The following is a 15620-nucleotide window of genomic DNA, read 5'->3' as shown; positions in this document are numbered from 1 at the left end:
TATGTATGTGGGTATGTGTGTGTGTGTTTGTGTGTGTGTATGTGTGTGTCTGTGTGTGTGCTTGACGGAAGAAGGGCCTGTCCATAGCGAATGTACCTAGGTACTTACTTACCTTTGCTAGGTAAGGTGGTACATAGAAACCCACCCCCTCCCCCCTCAGGCTCAGGCTCAGGTGAGAGACCAGAGCTTGTCGCGAGGAATCCGACTTGATCTCAAAGTCTTTCTTCTCTCATCACAGCGCGGCCCCCTCCCTCTCCCGCACGGCATCTCCTGGCTGCTCACTCCTCCACGTCGCTCCCCCCCGAGCTGGATCCTGAACCCGACCCGGGCCCTGGTCCCTGCCCTGCATCGCCGCCGCTGGCCTTGGCCGCCGCCTTCTTCTCCTTCTCCTTCTGCCTCCTCTTGAGCTTCTTCTCCCGGTTCAGCCGCTTCTTCTTCTCCCTCAGGTGCTCTTCCTTGCTCATCCTCTGCTTCTCGAGCGCCTCCTCGGCCGCCTTGCGCGCCTTCTCCCTCTTCCTCAGCGCGACCCTCGTCTTCTTACCCGGCCGCGTCTTCTTCTTGGTCCCTTTTTCTTGTTCTTCTTCTGCTTCTTCTTCTCCGGCGCCGCGCCGCCCGCTTTCGACAAGCCGCGCGGGAACCCTCACCAGCCCCGCCGCCGCCGCCGCCGACGCCAGAGCAGCGGCCTCCTTCCTGCCTACGATGACTCGGGCCACCCGCCACGGCCGCTCGAGACCCCACGCCCGTTGCCGCGCCCAGCGGCGGACCTGGTCCGCCGTGACCGTCGTGAGCAGGATCTGCTCGCGCTCTTGCCGCGAGAGCTCGCCCCGGAGGTAGTAAGATGGCGGCCGTTGCGAGATGGCCGGGCCGGCGTACGGCCGGTCGGCTTCGTCGTCGGGCAGGAGCACCACCTTGGGAAGGGCCGCGGCGGAGTTGGCGGCGGAGGAAGAGAAGAGGCGGAACTCGAACGCTGGGAATTCCTCGCCCCCCGCGCCAGCAGCATCGTCGTCGTCGGGAGAGGTGTTCGCATCGCCGCTGGCACGAGCGTGGTTGGCTTCTGCGGCCGGCGGCTCCGAGGTTGGCATGTTCAAGTCCAGGGCCAGCAGGTGGGACAGCCGGGCGTTGAGCTTGGCCCGCAGCTCGGCGTCAACCGCCACATCTTCCGGGTCGGGGCTGGAGCTCCGGTCTGATGATGCGTCGTAAAGCTCCTCTCGCCTTACCCTGGGAGGTGTTAGAGGAACGGCTTCGGCGACTTGACGACAGACGGCCATGGTCCAACCTACCGTTTGGCGTTGGGCAGCTCGAACATGATGAGCTTGGTTGTCCTCGCTGCTGCGAACGTCGGCTCCTTGCGCCAAGAGAAATTCGCCGGTTCCGCAGTCACGTGTATGAGCTCGTAGGAGGTTGGCGATGAAAACTCATGCTTCCTTGGGTGTTGACAGTGGAGGTTGCGCCGTGAGGTGAGCTTGATCAAGTCTTGGCGCATGCAACTAATTTTCGCCGGCCTCACCACGACCCCACGCGGAACATCAACCCTAACCCTGCATGCAATGCGGTATTAGGTTGCTTACTGCGTAACTAGTGACAAGGATTCTTGGGCACTTTTTCACCGACGTCCAAAGCGGGTCCGGCTCGGACAAGGTCAACCATGGATTCGCCGTGCACGGTCCCGTCCGTTGATTTTCTCCGACGCCAACAACAAAAAAAAAAACCACCCTTGCGGACCCACACTGCATCTGGTCTCCGGGCCTGCAAGGGGGGCCACACGCCGTCGGGGTATGAACCTCCGAGTCCTAGGCGGTCCCATGGCTCGCCTCATTTTATTGCAGGCGGTACTTTGGAGAGAGGAGACCGTAGTTCGCCGATGAGTGGCTCTGATATCAAGGCTTTCCCGGGAAAACGGAAATGGCGGCGACGGCGAGGTGAGGGACGCGCTCGTGTTCGGACCTCGGACAGCATCGACCAGAGTCGGCGAAAAAAAAAAAAAAAGAACACGTGAAGCTCCCCGTGCCTTCTTGGCCATGGGGCTACGGTGGCATCGGTGCTCCTTGGGTGCTGTTCTCCGCAGTCGGTGATACCTCATGAAATTGAGATCACGGGGCTGCTGACCGCAACGTACGCAGTACTAAGTGGTGTATATTAGCTAGTCGTGGTGGTGGTGGTGGGATTGTTATGCGGGGGAGGCATGGCTGGCCTGCGTGGCTGGGGAACCGAGGTGCCCCAGGTCAACGCCTCGCGGCTCGGGTTGCGGCTCGGGTCGCGGCTCGGGTCCTTCATCCTGCCTACTATACACAGTACGCTTACCTGCCTACTGTGTACTTCGTGGGCCACTTGGTAGCTCGGCGTAGGGGCTGGTGTTGGAACGTCAGCCCCAAGTATCGGTGGATTGTGGGTTTGCGGCGAGCCAGAACAAAAGACCCAACAGAGCTCGGCAGCCAGCTCGACAGCCACACGAGAAAACTTGGAAGCCAAGTACCTACCTGGTTAAGGTAGGAAATCCAAAAGCAAATTCAGCAGCAGCATCAACAGCGCTCTCTGGGCAAGCAAGAGAAAAAAAACAACACGGCCAGGAGACAGAGGTTCGGTTGCGCAATCATCTCTGCTTTGGTCTTCTTCGTACTTTGCGTATCCCACTTCGTACTACAACTATATACAAATCCCGCATTGCCATGTGCTTCTGGACAAGACAGGCTAGGCTGGGCTGTCCGTCCGACAAGCACTCATCTGCTCGTGACCACATCCATCCATTACTGCAATACTAGTCTCCCCGCCCCTCGTATCCTCCCCCTCCTGAGAAATAATACAGAGCATCACACCCGGAGAGGGGTGTGTAAGATACTAAAAACAGAAATGAGAGAGAGGAAGCCACACATACTCGTTCAGTTCGTGCAAGAGTCAGGAGGAAAATGCGACAAACGAGGGGGTGGGAAGGGAAGGGCAAAAGGAAGCTATGGAACTTTGAAAAGACGAAGAACTCCATTATGACCAAACCCAACAAACATGTGGTGGTATCAAATCCAGACTGAAAAAGGGGGGGGGATCTCAATGATGTGACAGGCAGGAAAAAGAAAAACGACATGACGAGGGAAATAAGGGTAGAGGGAATGAGGAAGAAAACACAAATGGGAATCCAACTAACCACTTTTTCAACAAGAAAACCAGACCAAAAACACAGACACACAGGAACAATGACAACAAGAACCACCACGCCCGCCCGGTTACATAAGACAGAGATAGGAAGAAGCGTGCCAAACCACATCTGCCTTTCCCTCCTCCTCCCCCTCCTCTTTTCTTTTGCCATCCTGGGCTCTTCCACAACAAATCCATCACCAACCAACTGCTTTCCATCGTTTGTCCTTTTCCTCCCAGCAGCTTTCGTCATCCTACACGTTCCAAGCCAAAGCAATGCAACTCACAAAGCCAACCCACGCCCCGCGCGTAATAGGTACCCCCCCCTATTCATCTTAAGCCGTGTTCCAAGCCGTCGCCGGATAGCCATACGGCCTATCCGCGCCGCTGGTCGGAGGTGGGGGGTAATAGTCCCTTGAAGGGTTATGCGTGCTGTGCGGGGGCTGGTGGTGTTGCGGGTGAGGGGATTGCTGGCTCTGGTGAGACGGCTGTTGTGTTTGTTGTTGTTGTTGCTGCTGCTGCTGCTGCTGTTGCTGTTGCTGAGGCGAGGTCTGCTGCTGCTGGCCTGGCTGGGTCGGGGAGGTGGTGGGCTGACCCGCCGAGGCCGAGGCGGCATCTTGCGGCTGGCCGGCGGGAGCGCTCGTGCCGTACGGCGACTGGTGAGGCGGCGGCGGCGGCTGCTGATGCTGCGGGTGGTGGCCCGACGTTTGCTGGGGGCCCGGAGGCGGGAGGACGGTGGGGTGGTGGACATCGCCGGGAGCCGGGCCGGGGCCGGGAGCGGGGTACGCGCTGGCCGCGGACTGAGGAGGCTGCGGCGGCGGCGGGCCGTAGCGGTACTCGCCGGACGCGGTCTCGTTGGAGATGGACGAGGTGACGGACTGGTGGCTCGCGTGGCGAGGAGACTTGGTAGGGCGCGGGTTGGTGTCGCCAATGTAACGCGGCACGGCGAGGGCGCTGTCCGGGGAGACGGCGGTGGTGGAGAGGGACAGGTGGTGCGGCGGAGGCGCCGAGGTGTAGGTGGCGAACTGGGTGCGGATCGGGCCGGGCTGGGGGTGGTGCGCGGCGTGAGGATCGTGCGAGGCGGAGAGCGGCATCGGCATCGGCGGGCCCATGGTCGTCGGCTGCATCGGCAGCTCCTGCGGCTCCGTCGTGAAGCCGGGAGCCCCGGAAAGAGGCATCTTCGGGTACGGGTCCTGCGGAATGGACGACGTCGGGTACGTAGCGGATGCGGGAGTGTGAGGCATCGACACCTGAGGAGGAGGGTTCCACGTCGTCGGATACGAGCTGGAACGAGCGTTAAGACCTGGGCCTTTCTCTTCCTGATTGCTTACACGCCTCTTTCTCCTTCGGGAGAGATAGAAAAAAAAAAAAAAAAAACTTACTTTGACCGCATCTGCATGGGGCTCTGCGGCAGCTGCTTGGGTGCGGTAAACGTAAACGCGCCGCGGGGCGGCACCTCGAGGCTCGACAGGCGCGGCCTAGAGTCGTAGGGGGGCTTGTTGAGGATGACGGCCTGGGCAACGATGCCATGGCCCGTCTCGACGAGGGTCTGGCCGCGCGAGCCGGCGCTCGACCCCAGGAGCGGAATCTCCTTGCGCGCCTGGAAGTTGCGTGGGCTCCGCCCGCGCACCACGATGGGCGCCGTCGTCAGCTCCGAGAGCACGAGCTTCTGTCCGTTGGCGAGCGTCCCGTGAAGCTTCAAGTGCAACACAAAGTGCTGCTGAAGCTCCTTCCTCCGGCCGTTGTTGGCGGTGGCTCTGTTGCAACGGGGGTTAGCACTCGTTTCGTCCAGGAAACAGGAACGCGTCAACCCTTATCAGAAGGGACAAGAGAAGAAAAAACCTACATCCTAAACTGCAGCCGCCTCCATCCGATCGGGTAGATGGCGTAGTGGTCGCCGCCCGTGTCCTCCTCCTCGTCGGCGGGCGGGATCAGGGGCAGGGTCGGGGGCTCCTGGTCCGGGGCGTTGCTCGTCTCGGGCGAGTTCGGCGGGGGCGTCTTCCAGGGGATGACGATGAGGCGGACGGGGTGGCCGTCCACCGACTCGATGGCCGAGATGGTCACCTCCATGTTCTTGATGAGGCTCGTCTCGCCCGACTCGAGCAGCACCGACAGGGGGATCTGCGGGAAGCAGATGCTGCCGCTGATCTGGAACAGGTTGCGGCGGTAGCACGTCAGCTCGGCGCTGAGCACGCTGCCGTCGCCCGTCGTCGAGGGGAACTCGGACAGAAAGAACATGCCGTGCAGCTGCGCGTCGATCTCGATCTCGTGGATCCGCCCCTTGGCGTCGACGATGGTGTGCTTGTCGCCGACCTTCTTGAAAGAGAGCAGCTTTTGGTCGTGGTTGGGCGGCTTGTAGTCGTCGCGCAGTTCCTGAACCATCTCGGTGTACGGGGCCGCCCCGCCCTGCTCCATCTGCGAGTAGGGCCGCTTGAGGCTGTTGATGCTCGGGATGTTCATCGACGGGTGCGGCGGCGGCGGCGGGGGCGGCGCCGGGTAGCGGTCGTACGGCGACTCGGCTTCGTCTCCGCCCGGCCGCCCGGGCTGGTAGGGCGGATAGTCCATCTGGTGGCTCCTGGGGCGAACGAGGTGCGAGGACCCTGCCGCGGCGGCGGCGGCGGCGGCCGGGTCCTGGGGGTTGAACCGGCCAGCCATCGGCATGGGATTTCCATAGCTGGACCACATGCCGCCGTGCTGCGGCTCTCCCCTCAGCTCTGCCATCGTGTACGTCGCCGTCGCCGACATGGGGAATAGCCTCGTCTTGCCTCCCTCCGGTGACCGCTGTGTGTTGCTACGTTCACGGGCAGAACAAGACAGCTACGAATGATATCGGGATGGAGGCCTCGGAGGCTCGCCGAGACGGATCTTGGTTTGGTGTCACTCTCCTCTCCTTCCTGTCGACAGCATCGACAACCGGTCAGGCTGAGGGAAGGGAAGAACGAGCAACAAGGGGAGAGACCAGAGATGTCCAGCAATGTCGTCGTCGAGTCCGTCGTGTCGCGGCCCGTCCGAGAGGGATGGCACACCGAAGGATGGGACGTTGGTCGTTGAAGCTGAGGTCTGAAGGCTACCACCAGATAATGGTAGCAACAGGAAAGGTAGGTCAGGTAAGGTAGGGTTGTAGGCCGAGACAACGGACTTGTAGTTAAGTATATACCAAGCCACTACCCGCGACCATGGCTGTTGGACGGGACGGGTTAATTATGAGGGGACTGGCGTCTCCGGCACTGAGGCCGAGGGGAGGGGTGTGCGGCGAGGACCACAACGGCCAAGGCCAAGCCTACCCCAGCGGTTGCTCCGCGGTGGACACTGGTGGAGGACGGGGGGGGAGAGAAGGGCAGTTGAGCTTGCAGGGCCCGGTGCAGGAAAGCGTTCCAACCCGACAGGGAAGGAGGTTCAAGTTGCAAGGGGGAGGGGGGCGAGGGTCGATCTGGCAGCCATTCCCGGCGGGCTTGCTTTGGACGGCATGGGGCGAGATAGCGACCGGGTCCTCATCCCTCCCCCCCCCCCCCCCTCCCCTCCATTGTCGACCGGGATATCATGGCACACCATTGTGCTTAGCATTTACCGTTATGGCTTGTTTCCAGATGAGAGCTTCAAGATTCTAGTACTAGTCTAGGTGTCGCCCTAAGGAAACATGCGCTACACCCAACCATTCCCCTGTAATCTCAACGCCGGTGGAAAAAAAGAACAGCTAACTATGCGAGTGTTTCCACCGGTTCGTTTCCGCGCCGTTTCCCGAGAGGAAACGTTTTCACCGCGCATGGTTCATGGATCCCCCGTGCGAGAAGCGGAGGGGGTGAGGCTAAAAACACCGTGGAGACAAACACACTTACTACACGTACGCGCACGCACGCACACACACACACACACACACACGCTCACACATACATACATACATACATACATACATACATACATACATACATACATACATACACGCATCGAACGGTTGCCGGTTGACTTGTCGTCTATTGCCGAGCGGGAAGAAACTCGAGGGGCAACAGGGTCCCTCGGAGTAAGAAGACAAAGGGACTGGATGAGGAATGGCCTGTGGAGTAGAACCAAACCAAGCAACAAGAATGGTGAGCTCTGAGTGGGCGGAGAGACGGGGATTGGGGGGGGGGGGGGGGCATCACCAGCAAGAAAGAAAGAGAGAGAAGGCCGGGGGGAGAGAGAGGGACGGCACAATCCTCGTCATCTTCGGCCTCTCCTCCACCCAATCCTGGTTCGCAGGCCGCAGGCAGCAGGGTCTCCAGTTTGAACAAGTTTGGTCGACCGAGGAAAACAAGGGGGGGGGGGGGCCATCTGATTAGCAAGAGGAATCCTCCGAAGAGAAGCGTCAACGCGCGCCTTGAGAACGTGTGCGAGTTGAGGGGAGCGCGGGCGTGAAGCCCACGTGACCCGCAATTTTCTAGAAGACCGTTGGACAAAAGCCGCTAGGAAAACCCAGGCGGCGGCGACGAAGGGACCCTGCCTCCACCCCCCGTCGTCCGAGCGAGAGGGGGGAAATTCGGTTCGCGAGATTGCGCTCCCAACCAGGGTCGCCCGAGCAAGCCAGCGGAACCCCGGCCTGGACCGGCGCAGAGTCCACTTCGGGCCCTTGTTGCTCGCTCCCCGGTCCAAGGGGGGAGATGGGGCGAGCGTGGCAGAGGCTTGCTCAACCCGAGTATGTACTTAGCGTACAAAGTATATCATGGCCGTTATAGCCTTAACAGTATTGCCTGGTGGCCGCCCGTTGCCAACGCGCCTCTGGCGGATCTCGCATTTGAGCACGAGGTCTTGTTCAAGCCGCTAACCTGGGCCTTTCATCATTTGTGATGCTCTCTGTTACGCCGGAATATCACCGTGGTTTGTATGGATCTGCTCCGCAAGTCCTGGCCGCCGAGATAGGATGGGCAGGACCCGATGGCAGAAGAGGAAGCCGAGCCAGCAGCTGGATGGACACAAGCGTCCAAGTTGAGAGATGGAAGGTTACTAACCCCGTCCACGTGCCCGAAACGTTTGTCTCTCTCTGGTCCGTCTCCAGCGGGAAGGACGCGCAGGCGGTCAGCGGCCCACGGGCTGGCCTCTGGGACCCGTGATATCAAAAGAAGAGACATGGCCGCGCAGAACAAAGGCACTTTGTACATGGACGCGATTTCGGACCGCCGCGGATGCGGCTGAGGCCAGGCTGCTCGGATTTCCAAGACAGCGCGTGTTGCAGAAAGGTTTCGCGTCATTCACACCGGCATTGTAGGTGCCAGCGTTCGTGCGCTGCATGATACGATGTACGGACTCTGATGTAGGCTTGCTGCTGCTTGGTATCAATGATGATGGTGATGATGGTGGTGGTGATATTCATCCATTCATCGGGTCCCAAGTGGCCGGGTTCGACAAAGGAACGAGCGCAGCTCTGTCTGGCTGCGGCTGTAACTCTATCGAGAATGCGCTGCCAGCTCCCTCTCCCTCTCTGTCCGTCATGGACTGGACGAGACGCGCTCTCGCAGCAGCGGGGGACACTTGAGTCCCACGAGCGGGGGGAGGGGGGGGGGGGAGAATCGAGAATCCTAGGAGTGCCGGAGGACAGGGGGTGGCCGGGCTTGAATGCCCGATCCGGTTGTAGCGCAAGCCAGGGGGGAGGAGCTCCACTCAACTATCCGGAAGCTCTCGATGGGAAGAAAATGCGGAGGTTGCAAAACGGAGCCGGCCACCCAGCGACCGAATGGGCGCACACCCAGAGCCACTGTGGAACCGTGGTCCCAGGGCCCGCTCCAAACCTCTACACTAGCGTACCGGTGGAGCACGGCTCTGTTGATGAGGAGCAAAGGTGGTGTGCTCCGTATCGGGCTGCGGGTGAATCAATGTCTCAACCACCAACGTTGACGAATAGCTGCCGATGAAGAGTCAACAGCCTGGGCGCAGCGGGGTGTGGTGGCACCGCGTCGAGTCCATCCATGGCCGCGACCGCGGCAGGATTGCCAACAGACTCGATCATGGATGGGGTACGTAACGGGGGCATCCTCTGTAGGTACTATACTGTACATACTGCGTAGAGCGAAATGCTGTCACTGTCAGCCGGCAGTCAGCCTCGCATGCCATGGTGCATGGCTTCCGTGTGGTGTGTGTGTACGTATGTATGTCTGTGCCGCCACCCGTTGCATACGCAGTACTGTTGTCATGAACGGCTCCCGACCCGCGCGCTACGCTTTCACGGCCCCGTCACGCCACAGCGGATGCGGGCCGCGAGGTGGCTTGAGCGGTTCTGGTCGCTGCTCCGGAGGGGCCGTGTCTCTACGCAAGCAGGTTCATTGATTGAGAGATGCCGTCCCACGTAATTAATTGGGGCCAGTTGGACTGATTTCCGTAGTCGACTAGCTAGTCGGATTGCTGCCGTGTTTCTGGTGGGACACGGGTTGGCCTCTGCGCTGGATCGTGCAGCCAAACGCCGTGGCAGGAAGCCATCTCATCTCGATCAGTGCACCACCGCCGTTGCATGCCGCGGACCGGAAGTGTCTAGTAGACGCTCTCTGTCCTTCTCTTTTCTTCTTTCCCTGTTTTCTCTCTATCTCTCTCTCTGTTTGATACGCACGCACACACCTACACACACGGAGACTCTCTCTCTCTCTCTCTCTCACACACTCTCTCTCTCCGATTCGCATACAGACGCGCTCATTCTCTCTCTGTATGTCTATGATGTACTGCGTAGTAGTATGTATGTGGGTGTGAGCGTGTGTGCTAGCGCGTCCTGCGCAGCGCGGCACATTGTGCAGTCCGCCATCCGCGCTAGCGTCAGCAATCAACCCTCGGCGCCACTGCAACACAAACTCCCGCATAAGCGAAACGGAGCGAGAAACCTTGTCATCGACACCTGATCGGCGAGGAGGCCCTCCCATTCGGTCGCAAACCGGGGCTCCGACCACCACACATGCACACCTCAGGTGCCCGAGTCAATGAAAGATAGATTGCTCGTGCAGCTTGGTGCAACTTGTGCGCAGCTAGCTCGGGGAACCATGTGAGAGGTGGCGGAAAGGGAAGCGCTCGAGATGGCCACAGCATGATTTGAATGATTGAATCAGGGTTAGGGATGGATGGAAATGTTCTTGTGTTTCTAAAAACGGACATCGGCAACGGCCCGGCCGGCGACGGTGAGCTTGTCACGTTGTCGCTCGCTCGCCGGGTTTGCCCTGATGGCACACAATCCTCCCAATTTCTTCAACGCTGCAAAAAGTGGAGCTTTGTTTCTGCATCCACCTTTTCAGTTCCAGCCTCACTTCTCGGCGACATCCGACAACTCACCGACTACACATCATGGATAGGTACAACATACACAGGCCAACCCCGGTCTTGATAGCGAAGGTATGTACTCCTAAACAATGGCATTTCACATAACACACAACCCTCGAAACCAACCCCTCCCCTTCAAAAACAACCACACGGCAACACTGTCATCTCCCAACGCAACTTGTGGTCGCGGCCGGCCGCCCACTTTGGCCGGTTGTGGCGGCGCTAGCGGCTGCTTGGCTTCCGGAATGGAATGTGGGCCGCGTCACACCACGATTTAAACTTCCTAGCCCGTCATTTTGGCTGGCATGCCGAGAAACCGTCAGCCTGCGAGAAACGGCCGTCGCTTCGCTGTGAGTGGTGGTCACGTCCGGCCGGCTGCTACCGGTGGCTGTTCGTGCAGCTGCTGGTGCGCTGCAACTCTGCTTGGCTTTTGGAAGGGAGGGGAGGGGGGGGGGGGGGGGCGGATGTTGCACTGGCGATCGCATCGGGTTCAAAGTCGCCAGGGGATACACCACGGAGGTTTTTTGTTTCTCTCTCTCTCTCTCTCTCTTGCAAGATCTTCCCCGGGTCCGGCGGCGGATGCGACCTTTGGTTGGCACCTCACCTCATCGTTTGTGCGTCTGACCAGCCAGCTTTTCTGGACGACCTCGTGGCGACAAGCACCGGGGCTCGAGGGAAAGGGGCGAGCTAACGTGAAGGCACCACCGTTGGCCGAAGCCGCTGGCCGTGCGCGCCGCCACGGTCCAAGTACTGCCGTCGCTTCAACGCGGGCAAACCGAGCCGGTCATGCCGGTTGACCGCCACCTGTCGGTCGAGGACCATCGGTAAGGTCAGATCATCTCGCTGGTGGGAGCACGAGCTTGCGGCCAAGCTGCCCAAAGTCCCGGAAATGGTCCCCCCACCGCCTTCAAGCTCGAGGTGAGCGCGGAATTAACTCCACGGGCTGAGGTACTGTGTACATCCTTGAACGTTCTCGGTGGAGCGGCTACCCGGGGCTCGACCACCTGCAGGAACCGACAAACCTCACCATCGTTCTACCACGGTTATCAGTCCGCTCCGCGGTCGAGACCCCCCCCCCCCCCACCTCTCTCGCTCCTCTCCGTATCGCGCGCAACATGCAGGGAAAGCATTTCGTGAAGAGTCTTGTGGGTGCTTCTTTTCCTCGCTCCGGGATTTCTACGCGGCCCAAGACTCTCGGAATGCGTCTTAATAAAGGTGACCGAGATTGTCCCTGTGGCGCTCGACATTATCACATCCGGTTTAAGCCTATATCTGTTGGTTAATATAGCCATTGCAACACGCCCTCCCCGCACACTGCCCTGTTGCACCGCATGCCACGCGCTGGCTGGCCATCGCGGTGCGTGGCCAGGCCCCTTTGCTGGGCCGCATCCGTCGACAACGCCGGCCGCAGACTTGCTTCGCCGCCGGGCTCCCGTGGCGAACCCAAGTACATAGCACGCCAGCCTTTTGTAGCCGTAGCGGTGGATGTCACCACCTATCTGTCGGCTTCGGCTGCTGTCAACACCTGGCCCTCACAGCAAACGCCGTCACCCAAGCCCCAGAGATATCAAACGAGTCCCAACTGCTCGGCAGGACCTGTCGACGGGCTGACATCCCTTGCAAGCTGGCAACGGCTCAACATTCCCACCATCTTACGCAGTACACGCGCTAGCGGTAGCATTCCTGGTCTTTATCTGTATGGCGATATCCTCCCAGGCCGATACCTTGGGCATTTCAAAGAGCCCACCACACCCTCCAGGCCGTCCCTCCCAAAGCCAAGACAGCAACACAACCAGCGGCTGGCTGGCTGGCTTCACGGCAGCTCCCAAATCTCTCGGCATTGGCAAGAAACAGCCCTAGGCTGGTTCCAGCAGCGATTTCCGCACTTCCGGTTTTCCTAAGTCGACACCTCCCCGCATCGGACATGGCAAATGCGCTCACTCCCGAGGCGAACAAGATTGTCTTCCCCGCGGCGCCATCCCGTTTCTGTCCCGTGAACGAAGAGGCGCTTCAGCTTGTCATCGCTGAATCATCACATACAGCAGGTAGGTACCCTATCCGGGCAGAGTCATGAAAAGAAAAGGGGGGGCGGAATGCAAGCCTGGGTCCGATCACCGTCGTCAACAACAGCGCGCTGGTAACTTGCATTCAGCTCCCCGCGTACCGAGACACCGTAACTGCGTATGTACAAGCCCTCCCCCCCAAAGAAGTCAACCGCGTCGCACCCTTCTTCTTGGATGACGCTTGAAGTCCGGGCCGCAACCTTGATCTCGGGACATTGCGCACCTCTCGTTAAGGAGGGGTGCAGTGCCATTCGCACCCCACCTTTCGCCGGCTTTCCAGCTCGTCGTCCAACCTGGATCAGCAAAGATTGCCTACTACATACATACTGCGTACAGCCAGCCCCCTTCCCATCGAGCAGGGTGCGGCGACATTGAGGCCGTTTTCTAAGTAAAGCAACACCCAATATTGGCCCGCTTATGCCAGCCGCGTATGTCTGTCTATCTGTCTGTCTGTACATACTGCGTACATACATACATACATACATATGTACATACAGAGAGCACGGAGGCGAGACGGCTTGCACCCCTTACCCAGCAGAACCCTCACGGCTGTTCGCTGCCGAGCCCGCGGATGGCCTTCAGAGAGCACCCGGCCGCTTGTTTCGTCAATCTACATGCTACAAGTTTCGCCTGACAATCCTGGGCTCGAGGCGTATCCTGAGGCTATCGGAGAATTGACGGAAGCGTTCCAGAAATACCAGGTCGCATCGTCATGGCAGCGTTGGAGATCTTCATCTGCCGAGTGGCAAGTGACAGCAAGGCTTGAGATGGGGGGGGGGGGATTGGGGGGTTGGGTTGGGTTGGGTTGGGGTGAGAGAGGGGGTTGCTCGCCGACCTGAGAGTCAACGACAAACTTCAAACTCTCCATACCGCGGTAGTTAGTTATCGTGGACCGCCCGCATGCTACTCCCCCGTACTGACTGTTCCTACCAAGCCTTGAGCCACCCAGCGCCAAGGGGCATCATCCAAGGGCTCACCTGCATGAAACCTCGCGGAAACAGGGCCAGCTGGCGTATCCGGGAATTCAAGTCGACGTCCGATCGCGGTCAGCACCACCCCCGGTGGGCGTTTCATTTTTCCCCTCTCTTTTTCTCTCGCCATCCTCATTCATTCATTCCGGTCATCCGTCACTTCATTTCTTGTTCACTTGAGGGACCCTCTGCTGCTGCTGCTGCTGCTGCTGCTACTGCTACTGCTACTGCAGCAGTTCCAACGCGCCCTTCTGCCCCAGCGCCCAGGGCTCCGGGAGGCTGATGGTTCCCTTCCCCCGCCCCCCCCCCCCCCCCGCGACCGTGACAACGTTGCTTGCGCGAGCGTCCAGTGGGTGCGGGAAGCTATCGTTGCCATGCAAAACTCCCTCACGGGATGACACCCTGCCAATCGAATCCGGGGGTGTCTGCCGCAGGCTATGCAAGAGGGGGCGCCGTTATGGGCTTGAGCTATCGACTTTAGCCTGGAAGGGCCGATTCGGCAGCACCATGAACAATTTCCCAGCCAATCAAGGTCGTCAATTACACAGCTAGGAAAAAACAAGGTGCGGCTGCTTGGATCGTGACCTTGTGCTCGCTCCCACGCCCACCCCCCCCCCTCCCCCTTTCTTGCCGGTGTCATTCGTTCCACCTGCGCCCCTTTCTGTCGTTTTCCCCACCCCAACCTGTCAAAACCACCAGGCTTTCATTCTCTACCGCACCTCTGATTGGGCTCACGTTGCCTCGCTTGCACGCTCAGCAACGGTTGCTGCGCCAGTTTTTTTTTTTTTCTTCGATATGCACATGCACAAAGCCGCCTCGCGAACTACGCTAGCTGCTACGTACCGAAGTAGGCAGAGAGCGGATTTGGCACGCATCCCAATGGGGAATAGGAGTCGGGCCTTGCTGGCCCCGAGATCACCGTCAGCTCGCAGGAATCACGCAGATGGGCCAAGTTCACCTGGGGGCTCCTGTTCGCCGAGCGCGTCACCAGCTCCCACAGAGCCCCCCGGTCGGAGGTCCGCGGCGACCGGGGGGAGGGGGGCTTCTGGGGTGACTTGCCGTGTTTCCGACGAAGGTAGCCCAGCTCCCTCTCTCTCATGGAACTCCCTGTACATAGTTACACCCCCCTGGTCCATGTGCCTGAACGGCCGTGGGCACCCGGCAGAAACCAGCCTTTTTTGGTCTTAGGGCAAGCCTCGCTTCGCAGTGCCAAGATGAACGCCCCAGCCAGGGATGCCCGGGTGGGAAGTCATCACTGAGTGGTGCAATGCTGACGCTGCTTCTTGCTTGCCTGCTTGTCTACAGCCTACCGAGGCTGGGCGTATGGATGTGCTTGGGAGAGCACATCCGGGCGCCCACGCAAAAAGCGTTTTGCTTAGGTATTAGTAAGTAGGCTAGAATCACGGAGCCTTTTCTTTTGCATAGGTGGGTGGACACGTTATGAGTTTGGCTAACGTAATGTCCGGGCGGCAATGGTCACAATCCTTCAACATCATGCTGCCGGGGCTGGGGGTTGCTTTGTTCCTTGACAAGTCTCAATGCGTGGAAATTGCCGATTCAAGAGACATTGTGCAACTCCAGCGCCGCCCCGTCTCGAGTTCCCGAGACACAAAGCCGGCCTCTCGATCAACAACCAACAAGGTGAGACAACGCCATGTACTGCGTACTACAGGCAAGGTACAGCCAGAAGCTTGGTTCGTTTGGCAACGAGGCTCTTCACCTCCGCAGTTCCTGGCCTCGGATACGACGGTGCGGGCTGCGCTGGAAGGGTGCCTTGGCTCGAGGCGGTCGCCCAAGCCGATCACGGGGTGGTAATTTCGGCACTGATCCGAGAAAGCGTAACATCCCTTGTCTCTTGCTGCCGCACCGCGATTGATACGCTACCTCTCCGCGACAAGGAGAACGCAACACAACATCCGCATGACGCGCCAGGGGGGGTCGCCAACCGCGAGATCGTTGCGGTGACAAGAGTCATCCGTTCCATGTACGTGTACCCCCCGGCAAAGACATCGGACGAGCGTTGGGTTTGAAACATTGTGGGCCGGTTGCTCGAAACAGATCGCAACCACTCGCGACTATGGTGAGGGCTACATACCACACAGCACATACGCGCTTTGTTTCCGCGTCGAACGAACGACAGCCTCCCTGGCCTGCCTGGACCAGGGGTCTGCTGTTGGTGGGATGGGAGTACGCA

At 59.6% G+C, this 15620-nt stretch overlaps 2 protein-coding genes across 2 annotated transcripts; both read right to left on the bottom strand.

Annotated features, from left to right (window-relative positions):
• Positions 1–278: 278 nt before the first annotated feature.
• VTJ83DRAFT_5751 (uncharacterized protein) lies at positions 279–1306 on the bottom strand (the record flags this gene model as incomplete). Its single annotated transcript, XM_071012386.1, has 2 exons — positions 279–1218; positions 1281–1306. The coding sequence occupies 2 exons, from the start codon at positions 1304–1306 to the stop codon at positions 279–281; spliced, it is 966 nt and encodes a 321-aa protein (XP_070865126.1).
• Positions 1307–3461: 2155 nt separating this feature from the next.
• Positions 3462–5871, bottom strand: VTJ83DRAFT_5750 (uncharacterized protein; the record flags this gene model as incomplete). The annotated part of the gene is made up of 3 exons (XM_071012385.1): positions 3462–4410; positions 4509–4883; positions 4973–5871. 3 exons carry the CDS (start codon positions 5869–5871, stop codon positions 3462–3464), a joined length of 2223 nt encoding a protein of 740 aa, XP_070865125.1.
• Between the last annotated feature and the right edge of the window lie 9749 nt (positions 5872–15620).

This window comes from Remersonia thermophila, chromosome 5, assembly GCF_042764415.1.
Source record: "Remersonia thermophila strain ATCC 22073 chromosome 5, whole genome shotgun sequence".
NCBI classification, from domain to species: Eukaryota; Fungi; Ascomycota; class Sordariomycetes; order Sordariales; family Chaetomiaceae; genus Remersonia; species Remersonia thermophila.
The sequence above is the reverse complement of the archived record's forward strand: the minus strand, read 5'-3'. Positions and strand labels throughout refer to the sequence as shown.